General features: G+C 39.1%; 1 protein-coding gene across 1 annotated transcript in view; it reads left to right on the top strand.

The window, feature by feature from the left end:
• Nucleotides 1–16,565, top strand: part of TMEM245 (transmembrane protein 245) — a 100,989-nt gene that overhangs the window by 68,438 nt on the left and 15,986 nt on the right. Inside the window, exons 14-16 of the mRNA XM_011966376.1 lie at nucleotides 76–221; nucleotides 12,408–12,508; nucleotides 14,157–14,331. Of these exons, the coding sequence (XP_011821766.1) occupies nucleotides 76–221; nucleotides 12,408–12,508; nucleotides 14,157–14,331 (422 nt within the window). The remainder of the gene's footprint in view (nucleotides 1–75; nucleotides 222–12,407; nucleotides 12,509–14,156; nucleotides 14,332–16,565) is intronic.

Below are 16,565 nucleotides of genomic sequence, written 5' to 3'. Positions count from 1 at the left end.
GCAATTACAGATGTCTGTCTTCCTATAGTTTCCAAATACGATTTTTTTTAGGAGATATTGTCCTTTGTTTTGCAGATAATTTTCCTGACCACACTATTTTATCTATTAAGTTCCAGTGATGAGTACTACAAGCCAGTGAAGTGGGTGATAAGCCTGACTCCACTATCTCAGCCAGGTCCTTCTTCTAATATTATTGGCCAGTCTGTGGAAGAAGCTATCAGGTAGGGATAAGGTTTATGCTATTCTTATTTCTCCCAGAATTTTTTTTCCATGATAAGCCTGTTTTTTGTCGTGAGCATCCTGATAACATTCAGTGCTAAACTCTGAAGGACTCTGGTATTTTCAAGGTTTTCATCTCATTTTGAGAGGATAAATATGCACAGTGCAGTTGTTAATAAGAAAAAGATTCAGGCCGGGTACAGTGGCTCATGCCACTCAGATTGCTTGAGGCAGGAGGATTGCTTGAGGTGAGGAGTCTGAGATCAGTCTGGACAACATAGTGAGACCCTGTCTCTATAAAAAAAATTTTAAAAATTGTCTGGGCTTGGTGGCATGCAGCTGTAACCCCAGCTACTTGGGAGGCTGAGGCTGGAGGCTTGCTTGAGGAACTTGAGGTTACAGTGAGTTGTAATCACGCCACTGCGCTCCAGCCTTGGTGACAGAGCTAGATCCTGTTTTCTTTGTTTTTTGGAGATAGATTGCAGTGGTGTGATCTTGGCTCAGTGCAGTCTCTGCCTCCAGAGTTCAAGTGATTCTCCTGCCTCAGCCTCCCAAGTAGCTGGGACTACAGGCGTGCACCACCACACCCGGTTAATTTTTGTATTTTTAGTAGAGACTTGGTTTCACCATGTTGGCCAGGCTGGTCTCAAACTCCTAACCTTAAGTGATCTGCCCACCTCGGCCTCCCAAAATTCTGGGATTACAGGCATGAGCCACCATGCCCGGCCAAGACCCTGTTTCTTAAAAAACAAAAAAACAGACCGGGTGTGGTGGCTCACACCTGTAATTCCAGCACTTTGGGAGGCCAAGGCAGGAGGATTGCTCGAGCTCAGGAATTTGAGACAACCTGGGCAGCATAGTGAGACCTTGTCTCTACTAAAAATAAAAAAGATTAGCCAGGCATGGTGGTGTGCATCTGTAGTCCCAGCTACTTAAGAGGCTGAGGTGGTAGGATTGCTTGAGCTTGGAAGATGGAGACTGCAGTGAACTTGGTCACACCACTGCACTGCAGCCTAGGCAACAGAGTAAGACTCTGTCTCAAAAACAAAACAAAATTTAACAATTCAAAGCAGTTTTGATAACCTTCTCTCAAACCTGTGATTTACAAAGATGTAATGGTCTATCTCCATCAGCTTTCCATCAGCAGGATCTTAGACTAGCTCTTAGCATCATGTCACTTGCTTAAGAGAACCCCCGCTTCCACCACCCCCATCTCCAACTTCTTTCAGAACCCTCTGCTGTCAGGATTTCTAGCTTTGCTCCAGAAGGAGAGTAGGTGGCGTTCCTGTTTCTCCTCTGTCCTAAAGCCAAGCTGTGCCCTCCGCGAGGGGTAGGTTGGATACTGGAAATGCAGAATCGTTGTTTATCTCTTAAGTTATAGGCTCTGTATGCACTGGAGGTTCTGGCCAGAAACTTTCATTATGATTTCTGGCATCCATGTATTTACAGGCTTGGTTTCTGAATGAACTTCAACTTTTCCTCCTTATAAGCTCTTTCCAGGTCATTGGCTCTTGACTTCCTTTATCTTTTCCTCTTCATCATTTCTGGTAGGGAGGGCCCTTTTGCAGAGCAGGCCTCTCTCAGCCCCTCTTCCAACCCCTGTTCTCATTGCTCATTAACAAGACTCAACTACATTTTTACTTCTTATGCATACATCTCAAATTAAACCCTCCTATTGTCCATTAGAGCTCCTTTTTCTAATATGTTGTTAACCAGGTAGTCTTTAGTGTCTCTTGAATAGTGAATCTTTGGCTGGCATTTCTGTCTCCACATACTTTTAATAAATACCATTGTCTGGAACTAGTCTTCCACAGAAATCTTGATTTCTTTTTTTTCTCTGATAATTGTATCTTATTGATCTTGGTTTATTTTTTCACTGTGTTCATGTAATAGCTAGTGAGAATCCCACTTTGATTGTTAGAAAACCTTCAGTTAACATTCAAACAGGATGCATGCTCCTAAAATATGATGTCTGTATAACTTTTGCTAAGTTCTCTCCCCTTTTCCTACTAGCAAGGCCTGGATAAGGTCTTCACCAATACCTTGTTTGTGCGATTGGCTATCAAGTGGGATTAAAAAAAAAATGCTCTTAACACCTATATAGTGCCCTCAGGTATCCACATGGGGGCCATCTGTAAAGATTCCAGATTTCAGAGTATATTATCCAGTGTAACAGCATTTGGGGTGAAGCTGTTTTGAAGGAAGTACTGGCTATAGCTTCCCTCCTAAGTTCTATATGACCATTGACTATCATCTTTACTGAATAAATGAAATGATGAAAATTCTAGCAATAGATTATCTTTGTTTATCTAGGATCTTTCTGACTCAAAAAAGCTTTTGCAAATGCTCTACCAAAAAGGAAAGCTAATCTTTTATCTTCCCAATAGGATAAAGCTGTTGGAGCAGCCATATCAAAGGCTGGTAGGAATTCTCCAGTCAGTGTGGCTTAAGCCAAGCTTTGCAGAAAAATATCTACCTTGTTCATAAAGAACTTCAGGAAAGATGATGCTTCCATTTTCCTCAAGTAACCTTCATTGTTACTGACTCTTATTCTTAGAAAAATATTTCTATTTTCACATCGCAGTTTTGAATTTTCTGTTGTTCTGCTTTCTTAGAGCAGACCATCCTTTAAATGTCTGTCACTTTTTTTCTTACCAAATATACCACCTTTTTTGTTTTAAACTTAATTCCTAGATGTTGTGTTTGCCAGTCAGTGGTAAGTAAAGCTGTTAGTCACACCTAGGTTCAGCTGATTGAAAGCACATATTCTGTTACACCATGATGCCTTCTTTCAAGAGGAGCTGGTTAGGGAAGATCATGACTTATATTTGTGGACATAAGAGGGTGGCACTTAGAAATTCAGGTCTTTGGCTCAGGAGAGAATTTGAGATTAGAAAGAGTGCTGTCATCTACAGGGATATGAGGAAATCGGTCTTTTACAAATTAGATTTGACTTACCTTCTTGGGAGTGCACACACTAATTATGTATTATAACAGTAGCTCATGTCTTGGTTCCATAGTATACTGGAATTTAAAAACCATTTGTTTTATTATCACCTTATTTTAAATACAGAAAAAATTTTAACAACCTTTGGTACCAGAACTATAGTCGAGTGGTTCTCAGAATTGATAGATTTTTATGAATCTGATAAATATGGTACAGACTAAATGGGTTATGGCCTGAGCCATTTTTCTAACCAAAGCTATATCAAGTTATATAATTTTAAGACTGTAATTCAAGGTGATTTTTTTTTGTAATTTAAGTTCCTAGGGCTGTTTCTTTACTGGCGCAAATTCAAGACTTGAAAGGTACAGGTTTTATAGAGATTCCTCTGAAGAGCTTTCTCCTGTGGAGAAGATGGTAGTGAGTTCTCTAAGAGCTCCTGTTGGATTTTTCATCCTGAAGGTTTGTGTTGAAGAGGCAATATGTTTCTTCATGGAAAAAGATTTTGAGGGAAAAATAAGTGGTTATGATTTATAATTTATAAATGACTCTGAAAATACTGTAATGTCCTCAAAGTGCAGTTTAGCCTACAAATATCAGTGATACCAACTTTTATAAGCATCAGTCATTAATCATCATCTATGTTGCAGCTAAGTGGAAATCATTACATTCATTTTTATGATCTGTGAATAAGTCGAAAGTGGAATTGAAATTGGGTGTTAATTGCATGACCAGACAGTGAAAGTGTCTGCTCGTGAAGCTTTGCCTTCTGAAGTATGTGGCTTCTTTATGATCACTATCTCATTGAAGTTTTGAACATTACTCATTATTTTGATTCTGAATAAGTATTCTTCTCAGTTGAATACATTTGCAGTTGGGTTTTCATTTCATGAAGTTTTGAGTCAGTGGCATGCATCCTTTATCCCCAGACCATTTTCCTCTCTTTAGCAGCATGTTGTCTCCTGAATGTATACATCACACCCTTCTTCCCTGATGCTCCCATTCTGCTTGCTCTGGTGGAGATATTGCACATTACTAAGTTGCATGTTGTCACGGCCTCAATGCAATTTAGTGTGTGTGATATTTTCACATGAGTGCATGCACACGGGTATGGCTCTTGCTTGCTGGGATTACAGCTTTTCAGTGCCAGTGGGTGGGCGTCCTGATGAATTAGATAAGAGAATGTGTATGCCATGCAATTCTCATTTGGAAAGTGAACATGCTTCCCACTGGTACCTCCCAATTTTGGAGAAATAAAAGTGTTTGGATTAAAAAAAGTGAGCGTTGATCATTTGGTGAATCAGTGTTTCCATTTTTTTGCTTTGAGCAAATGAAATATTTATTACAAACTCTCATTGATTTAAGAGTATAAACAATATTTAAATGTGTAAGGAAGAATGTAAAGCTGTAAGAAAATGTATTTTCATTTATTTGAAGAAATCTTTCCCAACACTGGAATAGAGAAGCAGAAATCTCTTACACCTATTTGGGGAAATTAAATTAGCTGGAGTTCTTAAATAATAATCAAGACAGTAAAGGTATGCTTAACCTACTTGATGAAAGAATCTCATAAACTTAAGTTTCCAAGGTAAATTACCTTAAAAATGTTTCTTTTAGTTTCTCATTGTGATGCTTTGAAAACTACTAAATTCATTTTAATGGGCTTATAATGGAACTAGTTTTGAGTTACGTGTTTACTATTTGCCTGTGTAATTGAAACAACCCCTTGTTATTTTTTTAGGTAGCATTAGAGTAAGTGTGCACAATCACTAGGCATTGTCAAGGACACAAAACCATGTATTACTGTATAAAAATATTGAATTAATATTTACTACTGCCATAGCCTGCAGATGATCTAGTGTGATGCTGTCATTCTATGTTTCTCTGTTTCACCACTATTTTGGAGGGTGAGAATGGAAGAATTCCACATAAGCAGCTCATCCCCTGTGCCCCTCAGCAGCTCTCTAGGGCTGAATGCACAGTGTGGCCGTTCCCCTCATGCTGGAAATTTAATGTCAGCCAGGTTGCTATATGACACCCTGTGGAGCTGGGTTTCCAGGGCAAATGAATCAAGAAAGGGAAGATGTGACATCTCAAGGGAGGTTGGGGCTGGGAAGGGGTGGATAGAGAGAGATGTGTTAAAGGATACAAAAAAAAAAGGATACAAAACTTAGAAGGAATAGGTTATAATGTACTACAGCACTGTAGAATGACTGTAGTCAACAACAATAAATTATATAGTTTCAAGTAGCTAGAAGGAAGATACGGAATGCTCCCAACAAAAGAAATGAGGCCAGGTACGGTGGTTCACACCTCAAATCCCAGCACTTTGGGAGGCCAAGGTGGGCAGATCACCTAGGGTCAGGAGTTCAAGACCAGCCTGGCCAACATGGAGAAACCCCATCTCAACTAAAAATACAAAAATTAGCTGGGTGTGGTGGCACGCGCCTGTAGTCCCAGCTACTCGGGAGGCTGAGGAAGGAGAATTGCTTGAACCCAGGTGGTGGAGATTGCATTGAGCTGTGATCATGCCACTGCACTGTAGCCTCGGCGACAGCATGAGACTCTGTCTCAAAAAAAAAAACAACAAAAAACCGAAATGATAAGTGATCAAGATGATAGATATGCCAATTAACCCATCTGATTACTATACATTATATGTATTGAAGCATTATTATGTACCCCATAAATATGTAGAGAGCTGTCAAGGGAGCTGGGGAGTACTTTTCCCACTGGTAATTGTATATGCTGTGTCTCTAAAAGCTGACTGGTCTCTCACACTAGCTCACTTTCTACTTGAGATATGCCATATTGCAGTGAGGCTAGAATACTGGGAAGAGAAATGACAATCCTTTAGAAAAGAGGGTGGAACCAGTGTAAGGAAATGTGGAGGAGGCAGAATTTCACTTTGAACTCTTCACTTCTCCTTTTCTTCATTATTTTTCTTCTTCCTTAGACAGGTAATTCCTACTCAGCTGTGGTCTAAGGCCCTGTGTACACTGAGTTCATACAGCTTCTCTGGACTGGCTTGTTACTCTCCCCATCCCACTCCTTGCTTCAAATATCATTCCATTAAAAGCAGGTCATCTGATTAAATCCTGAATTGTCTTGTTATTTTTTTCTTACTCAGTTTAGAAAAGTAGCAAGCACAATCTGGTTTGTCAGAAAAGAGAGGGTTGAGAGCTAAAGTTAAGTGTCAGGAAATGTGTGAAAAAGTAAGTTTCATCCTAGAGTTTATAAAGGATGAAGATCAAGAGCTGGTTAGGAAGAGTTAACATTGTAAACAATCATTTGAAGTCAATTCAAGCTCCTGGTGCAGAGGAGTTATTATTATATATAGTTGTGGAAAGGAGGCATGAATATTCACACCTTTAGTGCCATACGGTATAAATATACAACAGGCTTTATTAGGGGAAAATCCTAGCTGAGAAAAAGGTGATCCTGCCTAACTCTTGGAACTTTTATTCCACAGAGAGGTGTGCTTAGGTGGGGCATAGCTGGATTGGATGCATGATGGCCTGCCTTCCAATAGACAGGAATCCTGCCCTGTAATAGTCTATATATAGTATGGGGCAGGAGAACATCTCTAAGACTATGTAGTAATGGGAGGTCTGTGAGTAGGGAATAGGCCTTGTTAGAAAGCGGTGCCTCCAGCTCAGTGGCTGGTGTGTCAGTCTCTTCTTCCATTGAGCTAAATCAGGTCCACCTGAGCTACCAAAAGGAGGGAGGAAAAGAACCTCCAGAGTCTTTGAATTTGATTCTTATCAACTACTGAGTGCTAGGAGAGCTTGGAGTAAAATTAAAGAACAACTGTCAATAATCTTTGAAGAATCACTGAAGAAAAAGGTCCCAGAAAACCAAGAACAGGCAGATATTTTTTGAGACATAAAGGTGGAAGAAGCCTATATATTCCATAAATATTAGAGTGGTTAACTTGATGTAAGTGTTCTGTCAATTTCTGCAGTAAGTGCTTGACCACATGGTTGTGAGCAGTTACAAAGGGAAGGGTAATGACCATTGGCACCGTGGATTCACACAGCATAAGTCATACATGGTCACCTTTATGGAATGCCAGAAGCCCACGTCTATCGTGATTTTTGCAAGAGAGTTGATGAACTGTATCATAATGTCTTTCATAGATAATAAGACAGGGAAGTGCTTATTGAATTTGAGTATGCAAAAAATGTTGACTAACTGGTTGATGTCAACCAATGAATGAATGAAATGGGGAAATGATCTTTCAGTGGAATGATTGTAAGTAATATTCTTGCATTGATTAATGATTTCTGGTAGCCCATTCAAACTATATGGTGCTTGCCATTAGTTATATGCCAGATGACATCTTATTTGACTTTGGGAGTAAATTATTCCTAGCAGTCTCTGAAATTTAGGTTCCAAAGAACCCTAGAGACGAATGATAATTATATGCCCAGTATTATAGGTTATTTAAAATAACCAAACCAAAACTTGTGTGTGCACAGCATGTAACAGTGGTTGGCACGTAGGGGGTTGTGTGTGCACCTGTAGTCCCAGCTACTTGGGAGGCTGAGGTGGGAGGATCACTTGAGCCTGGGAGGTGGAGGTTGCAATGAGCCAAGATTGCACCACTGCACTCAAGCCTAGGCGACAGATTGACACCCAGTCTCAAAAAAAAATTATCAGCTATACCTTTATTATTAATGAAAGAAGAAAAACAAGTTTAGAAAAAGTCCTTATAAGAGGGAGGAGGTTCTAGAATTAATGGTGATAGTTGCACAAATTATGAGTATAATAAAAACCACTGAATTGTATACATTAAAATGATGGAATTTATGTTATATAAGCTTCATCTCAATAAAAAAATTTTATTAGAAAACAAAGGCAGGAGAGTCAGAATGAAGGAGACATGTGGACAGAAGCAGAGCTGAGAGATGGAGAGAGATTGGAGGATACCACACTACTAATCTGAAAGATGGAAGATGGGGCCTTGAGCCAAGGAATGAAGGCAGCCTTTAAAAACTGGAAAAGGCTAGTCCAAGTGTGGTTGTATTTACAACTAAATGATCACAACCAGTTACACATTGCTCTGTTGCCTCTCAACTCTCACTGCTTTACTTGGCTAGCCTAAAAAAAAAAAAACTACTGGAAGAAGAGAAAACAGATTCTCCCTTAAATCCTCCAGAAAGAATGTGGCATCTTGGTTTTAGGACTTCTGACCTGAATTATAAGATAAAAAGTATGTTTTAAGCCAATTGAGTTTAGGGTAATTTATTACAGCTGCAACAGGAAACAACACAGCCCACTACATGCCAAGCACAGTTATGTGCTGTGCACATGCAGGTAGCATACCAAAAAGTTTTAGTTTGGTTATTTTAAATTGTAAGGTGAAATAACCTATAATACTGGGCATATAATTATCAATGAATTCCAAGGTTCTATGGAACCCAAAATTCAGAGATTGCTAGGAATAATTTACTCCCAAAGTCAAATAAAACTTCATCTGGCATATAACTAATGGCACACACTATGCCTGGCTAATTTTTTGTAGTTATACTAGAGACGGGGTTTCACCTGTTGCCCAGGTTGGTCTTGAACTCCTGGACTCAAGCCATCCACCTGCTTTGGCCTCTGACAGTGTTAGCATTACAGATGTGAACTACCGCAACCAGCCAGGCAACAAATAAAAATGCTATATATTTATAGTTTGTAATATAATGTTACATTGTGAAATGGTTAAATCAAGCTAATTCATATATTCATTACTTCACATACCATTTTTGTTGTGAGAACATTTAAGATGTACTCTTAGCAGTTTTAAAGTATACAGTGCATTATTATTAACTGTAGTCACCATGCTGTACAATAGATCGACTGAAATTATTCATCCTAACTGAAACTTTGTACCCTTTGACCATCTCTCAGCCCCTGGCAACCACATCCTACTCTCTATTTCTGTGAGTTCAACTCTTACATTCCAGATGCAGTGTTTGTCTATCTGTGCTGCGCCTGGCTTATTTAACTTACCATAGTGTCCTCCAGGATCATCCACGTTGTCGCAAATGACAGGATTTCCTCCTTTTTTAGGGGGGTGCTGAATAATATTTCCTTGTGCGCACACCACATTTTCTACTAATAGCCACTGCTTATTGAGCATCCACTGTGCACTACGTCAGTTACTAGGAGCTTCAGATGCATTGTCATTTAGCTTTTCATGAGCTGAATTGTTCTTCCTGCCAGCATCCACTCACATAAAACTGTGAGGTTTAACCTCATACCTTGAGGAGATATGCGGTGCGGTAGGAGGCAGTGGCTTCTAGGTTGGTGTCCGTGGACTCTTAGTTTTTTCTGAATTGAGAGATTAAAGCTAGTATTCGTTATAAAGTTAAATAGATACCATATGACCCAGTATCTCCACTCCTAGGTATTTACAGACGAGAAATGAAAGCATATGTCCCCAAAGACTTGTACACAAATGTTCATAGCAGTATTATTCATAATACCCCCAAACCGGAAACACCTCAAATGCCCATCAACTGGTGAATGGATAAACAAATTCTAGTCGATCTGCATAATGGAACACTACTCAGTAATAAAAAGGAACAAACTACTGACATACTCAACTATGTTGGTGAAGCTCAAAAGCATTATGCTAGGTGAAAGAAACACCAAAAGTACATGACAACGTGAATGTACTCAACACTATTGAAGTGCACACTCAAAATGATTCAGATGCTAAATATTGTGCCATGGATATTTTGCCACAATTTAATACAAAGCTGTATAATGTATGGTTGTGTTTACATGAGATTCTAGAGAAGGCAGAATTATAGTGGCAGCATATCTAATGGCCGTCAGAGGCCAGAGTTTAGGAAGGGTTTGACTATAGAAGGGCATGAGGGAACTTTTTGGGGTGATGGAAATATTCTACATCTTGATTGTGATGATGGTTATAGAATGTTTACATTTGTCCAAATTACTGAATTGAATGCTTAAAATTGGTGAGTTTTATTATTTGTAAACCATAGTTTAATAAAGCTGATACAAAAAAGAAGAAAAAGTTGCTAGGAATTTGAGGGAGTTAAATTCTGTTTTCTGGTAAATTGTAAGAGGATTTTTCTCCGCTGTTTTATTTATAAAACTTCTTGTGTGCCAAATCACGAGTAATGAGGTAGAAGGGAATATATTGTCTTCTCATCCCTCACTAGGTTACATGAATATGTTTAGTAACTGCAAACAATATATAGTGCATTTAAAAGTTGCCTTGAGAACATTACCAGCAACCAGTATTCTCAGCGGTGAAAGAAAGAAGACTGTGCTGTTTTCTGCACGTGATCCTTACTGGATTGAGCCTTGGTTACTTGCCACCCAGAGGGGTGATTGAGTTGCAATATTCTGTTGCACCTTTGATGTCAACTTATTTTTGGCTTAAAATTTTAAATAACATAAGGTTAAGGAAGGATCATGATAGCTCTATCTTTTCCTCACTGACCTCCCTAGTTCTAGACAAATTCTATACTTTTTTCCTTTCTTTTTCTCTGTGGTCGATGATGTCATTATTCCCTCCCCCTCAAAACCTACCTTCTCCCTTGGTCTCCGGGAATACTGCACTCTAGTGATTTTCCTCCTACTACAGAAATGATTTCATTACCTCTCTGGCTGTTATTTCTTTGTCTTTAGGTCCTTTATGAAAACACAACCTGTTGCCCTATTTTCTCTCCACTTGCCCCTTTAGGATGTCCTATACTCTTCTATAATTATTCTGGTGTGTCTCAGATGTCTTGTTCTGAATTTTCTATTAAGCCTTGTCTCTTATTTCAGCTGCCTCTATGGTATTTTCATCATCCTTTTTGAGTTCCTGTTGCCCTTACTAAACAAACTCCCCTTTTCTTCCATGCTTCTTCCATTCTGGCCTTCTCCATGTCTTTGAGACACTGCTATTATTTCCCCCTCAGGTTTAAAACCTGAAGCTCTGTTATTTTCTTTTTGCTCTGTCCTCTCTGTTTAGTTGTTGAGCAGATCCTTGGTATTTTCTTTGGGGTCTTTCCCTTCCTTTTGGTATTTTTGATACCACTTTATTCTGGGTTCTTGTTGCAGAGTCATATGGCACCTTTATGATATTGTCTAGTGAAAGCTATTGGTCAGGATGACAAAGCAGATTTTATAATTGGGGAGCCATTCTGCCACTGGATCCATGTCCCAGAACCCTACTAAATGACTGAATCACTAGATTACAGGGCTTGACTTTGCTCCTAACAGTATACCTCTTTTGGGATGCTTTAGAAAAGCTTGGTGTTTCCTTTTGCATGTACAAGGTCTCTTTTGCTGCTAACGTCTTCTTTTTCAACTACAGCTTTTCTTCTGTGGTGAACGTATGAGGGTGCTTTCCCCGCACCCCTCTGCACCGCCCCATAGAGTCCAGGTTTTTATGATTTTGTGCTGCCTTGAGATTACTTACAAGTTGCTGCCTTTGTGCTCTCTGAACAGTTCCTTATTTCCCCTCCTTACAGTCCTGCCTTACTAATCTTCCAACTGAAAAACAGAGCGCCTGACATTGCAGATTTTCATGTACTGAATTCCTGTATTAGTCACCAAATACATGTGTCTGTTTTTATCTCTCTTGTATTTTTCTCTCTGATTTTACTCTGGAGTTAGGAATCTTTTTTTTTCCCCGTAAATTCTCTCCCAATGACCTGCATTCTTTGATAGAATTTGTAAGAGATGTTACTTTGTAGGCTTAGTTGCATAGTTTAAGAAACGTAGGAAGGTTTTGTTAAATAAAAGAAAGATGGTGAAATACAAGTTACACTGTCCGTTACTGGCTGTTTCCAAAAGGGGAGGACTGGCCAGAGCCTGGGTTTCTTAGAGTTTAAACTGTATTCTTGGAAACATGTTATTCACACTTGATTTTCTTTCCATTTGTTTTGGTGGTGAAATATCTGCTTCAGAGTGAAAAGTTGATGAATTATTTCAGAGAATAGGGTATTTTAAGGTGTTTCAGTTATTTTTTCCATCAGAAATTTAAGGAATAGTTAGTAAATATATTTCCAAATAAAACATATTTCATATTACATGAAGAATAACTTAGTAAATGTATTTAAAATAAGGTGTTTATGTTTCTTTGAAATAAAATGAAAACAGCATTCTCAGGCCAGCAGAAAAACTAACGCTGTTACTTGATTTGGAATCAAGTGGCCACGTGATTTTTCTGAATCATAATATGACACTGTGTTTATTTACTCTTTCTTTTTATCTTTGGGCATTCCAGAGGGGTATTTGATGCTTCCCTCAAAATGGCTGGCTTCTATGGATTGTACACCTGGCTGACTCATACTATATTTGGCATCAATATTGTCTTCATACCATCAGGTAACAACCATATTACACCTTCCACTGTTCTCTGTTTAAGGAAAGTTAAGCCATTTTACATACGTCTAGGAAATGTCTACTTCCTCAAGTTTAAAAAACTAAATTTTTGGGCTTGAGATCGAATCTAGTCCACATTAGGAACAGAAATATGATTTATAATGTGTTTGTTGCTGTATCCCCAGCAGCTAGAACCATACCCAGCACATAGTAAAAATTGCTATTAGTCTATTCTGTCACTGCTATAAAGAAATATCTGAGATTAGGTAATTTATAAAGAAGAGGTTTAATGGGCTCACGGTTCTGCAGGCTGTACAGGAAGCATAGTGGCTCCTGCTTTGGGGGAGGCCTCAGGAAACATAATCGTGGTGGAAGGTGAGGGGGAAGCAGGCATGTCTTACATGACTGGAGCAGGAGGAAGAGAGGGGAAAGGTGCTACACAGTTTTAAATGACCAGACTCACGATAACTCACTCACTCACTATCATGAGAACAGCACCTAGGGGTGAAATCTGCCCCCCATGATCCAGTCACCTCCTACCAGGTTTTACCTCCAACATTGGGGATTACAATTTGACATGGAATTTTGATGGGGACACAGATCCAAACCCGTATCAGTTGCCCTAAATGTTTGTTAAATGAATGAATGTTCTAGCACTTGGCATAACACGTAGGACATAATTGACTCTCAGTAATGTTTGAATTGAACTGATTGGCAGGGAGCAATGTGTTGTCAAATAGCTTTGTCCATGAGGGATTACATCCCAGGGCAAGATGAATGCTTCTGAGGGCACATAAGCTGCCTCCATACCTCTTAAGATCTGCTGTGGTGGTTCTTCTACTTCTTCTTCCTTTATTTCTATGGCTGCTTGTTTTCCTAAATATCTCTGCCTTCCACATTTGCCTCTACCACTATCTCCCTCTTCCCCCATTTGTCTGTGCTTCCTTCTACATTTTCAAGTTCATTCACGTTCTTCCCTACTGTGATGTTCACAAACCTACCCTCTGGCCTGCAAGCACCTTGTGAGGTGGAGTGGTAGACTTTTCATATAGATGAGAGACCAGTTTTCCAAGGTCACATACCTGGCTTCTGGTAGGACCAGAACTAGAAGCTACATCTGCTTTACTCTTAACCTGGAGAGAAGCCAGATGGAGGAAGAGCGCTTGAACATAACTGCTCTGAACGGGAATGACCTTGAAGCAGGGTCCTTCATCTCAGGATTTTTTCTGTTTATTTTTATTAGAAAGAAGCAAAGTAAAGAATATGCTGAGGTTTAGAAAGTAATTTCTGATTGGGCTTTGGATTCAGTGTAAGTTTTGACACATGTTCTGTAGGTATATTTATAGGACCGTATATTAACTATTGAGAGTAACAACTCCAGAACCCTCAAATTCTATTGCTTAAGAAGAGATCCATAAATAAGACACAGACTTGGAAAGATTTTTAGTATCACGTTTTAAGATACTGAGCCTTTACTTAGCTAGAAAATTCAGTTAGATAGGGCATATCATTTTCCTAATATTTGAGTTTGTGAGTATTTAACTTGTTTTGTTGGAAATTGTTGAGGAGGAGGAGCTATGGCTTCGATTCTTTTGCTTTGTTAGTGTTTTGCTGATGATGTTAAGTTGCTTTTCTTTTACTCTTTTTTCAGCGTTAGCAGCAATCCTTGGAGCAGTGCCATTCTTGGGGACATACTGGGCAGCAGTACCTGCAGTTCTCGACCTGTGGCTGACACAAGGGTTAGGATGCAAGGCCATTTTACTGTTGATTTTTCATCTCTTGCCAACATACTTTGTAGATACTGCAATCTACTCTGACATATCAGGGTAAGTAAGCTACAGAATTTCTTAAGTTATTAGTGGATCCTCCAGGCATTTCTGTTGTTTTTTTTTAAAGGAGGATTTTTTCCTCTCGGGTATACAAAAGAACTGGTAGTAGGAGTTTTCAGTGAAATGGCCTTTTGTGTTCCCACTGATATAATGAAATTTTCATTTAAAATAATATTGTTTACAAGGCATGATATTTTGGGGTGTTTTTTTTTTTTTTTGGTGGTTGTTGCCTGAAAGTTCCAGAGCAACTTTTTGTTTTTTGAGACAGTATCTCACCCAGACAGCTGGAGTGCAGGGTGCAGTCATGGCTCGTTGCAGCCTTGAACCTTGAACTCCTGGGCTCAAGCAATCCTCCTGCCTTGAACTCCCCAAGGCACTAGGATTATGGGAATGAACCACCATGCCCTGCCAATATTTTATTATTACATATGTATTATTTATCATATTAATATATGATGTCCTGGGTTAAAACCAAATTGTGAATAATTTTGTCTTGATTTAGTGACATTTAACCTAGAAAAGAATTATGACCTGATGTACATCAAATATTTTAAGTACAGTGAACTGTTAATGATTATATTTATCTCTTCTTTGGTTTTGGGGAAAATGATGTTAGATTATATGTCTGAGGATTTCCATGTGAAACCAAATCTCAGCAAGTTAATTTCTGGCAAGCAGAGCTCTCTAAAGGTATAATTGGAATCGTTCTGTGATAAATACAGATGAACTCTAAGTCAGAATCAACACTTTAGCCATATAATACAATAAATAAATGTCTGTTTTCATAGGTTTTGGTATCTCTTTTAGAAATTGCACTAAATAAATCAAGCCAGTTCTCAGTCATATTAAAACTTGAGAGAGAAAATTAAAAGGCTGAACGTGATAGTGTGGTTAACTAGTGTGTCACAGTTGACATTTGAGTAGGACTAAGTATGATTTATACTTAAGTGCTTTTATTTCTTTAAACTTCGCTGTAAATTTTATATTAAGGTTTACAGCTGGAATTAAAGAAATATTGTCTTTTTTTTTTTTTTAAGGCAAAGCCTCCCTCTATCACCCAGGCTGGAGTGCAGTGGCGCAGTCTCACCTCACTGCATCCTCTGCCTCCCAGGTTCAAGCCATTCTCCTGCCTCAGCCTCCTGAGTAGCTGGGATTACAGGCGTGCACCACCACACCTGGCTAATTTTTGTATTTTTAGTAGAGATGGGGTTTCACCATGTTGGTCAGGCTGATCTTGAACTCCTGACCTCAGGTGATCTGCCTGCCTCGGCCTCCCAAAGTGCTGGGATTACAGGCATGAGCCACGATGCCCGGCCTAAAATACTGTCTTTAAACGTTGTCATTGGGAAATGAAAGGTTTGGCATAAATTGTTTTAGTTTTTAGTAGGTTAAGCTTTTATTAATAAACTCCCACATTTTTTTTTTTTTTTTAAAGCTTTAAGGCTGGGCATAGTGGCTCAAGCCTGTAATCCTATCACTTTGAGAGGCCGAGGTGGATGGATCACTTGAGCCCAGGAGCTCAAGACCAGCCTGGGAAACATGGTGAAACCCCTTCTGCACAAAAATAAAAAGATTAGTTTGGTGTGGTGGCACATGCCTGTAGTCCCAGCTATTCAGGAGGCTGAGGTGGGAAGGTCATTTGAGCCTGGGAGGTCGAGACTGCATTAAGCCGTGATTGCAGCACAGCACTCCAGCCTGGGTGACGGAACGGGGAAAAAAACTTTAAGCATTTTTGATAGTTTTCCTTGAATGTGTTGTTTAGGGAAGAAGTTTACTTAGCAAACATGGAATACTGCCCTAAATCATTTTTTTGGAATGAAAAAGACAAACACATTATGAATATAATATATTGGTTTCCTGAAGACTGGTTCTCCAGAAGTCTTACTTTGATTTAACTGTAATATAGAACATCCTTCCAGGATATTTAGTTATTTGCCCTTCACTGAATTGTTCTTCTCATCTATGTTTAAAACTAGAAACAAACAGAATGTGACTTATTTCCCAGTCCTTCTGATGTCAGTGGTCCTTTCTTGTCATTGTCAATGTGCTGTGCTACTGTGTTCTATTTTATGTCATTCCACTTCTGTAAGTGATACTGTAATAAGCTGGAGGGCATTTGTGATTCTCCTGTGAAATAGAAATCTTGGGCTTTGTGACAGATATTTTCCTCAGGAGGCCTTTTATCATTACCTGTGTTAAAAACTGTATTTTAGGAGGTTGCCAAAAGTCTG

Source organism: Mandrillus leucophaeus, unplaced genomic scaffold, assembly GCF_000951045.1.
Source record: "Mandrillus leucophaeus isolate KB7577 unplaced genomic scaffold, Mleu.le_1.0 Scaffold76, whole genome shotgun sequence".
NCBI lineage: Eukaryota > Metazoa > Chordata > Mammalia > Primates > Cercopithecidae > Mandrillus > Mandrillus leucophaeus.
The sequence above is the reverse complement of the archived record's forward strand: the minus strand, read 5'-3'. Positions and strand labels throughout refer to the sequence as shown.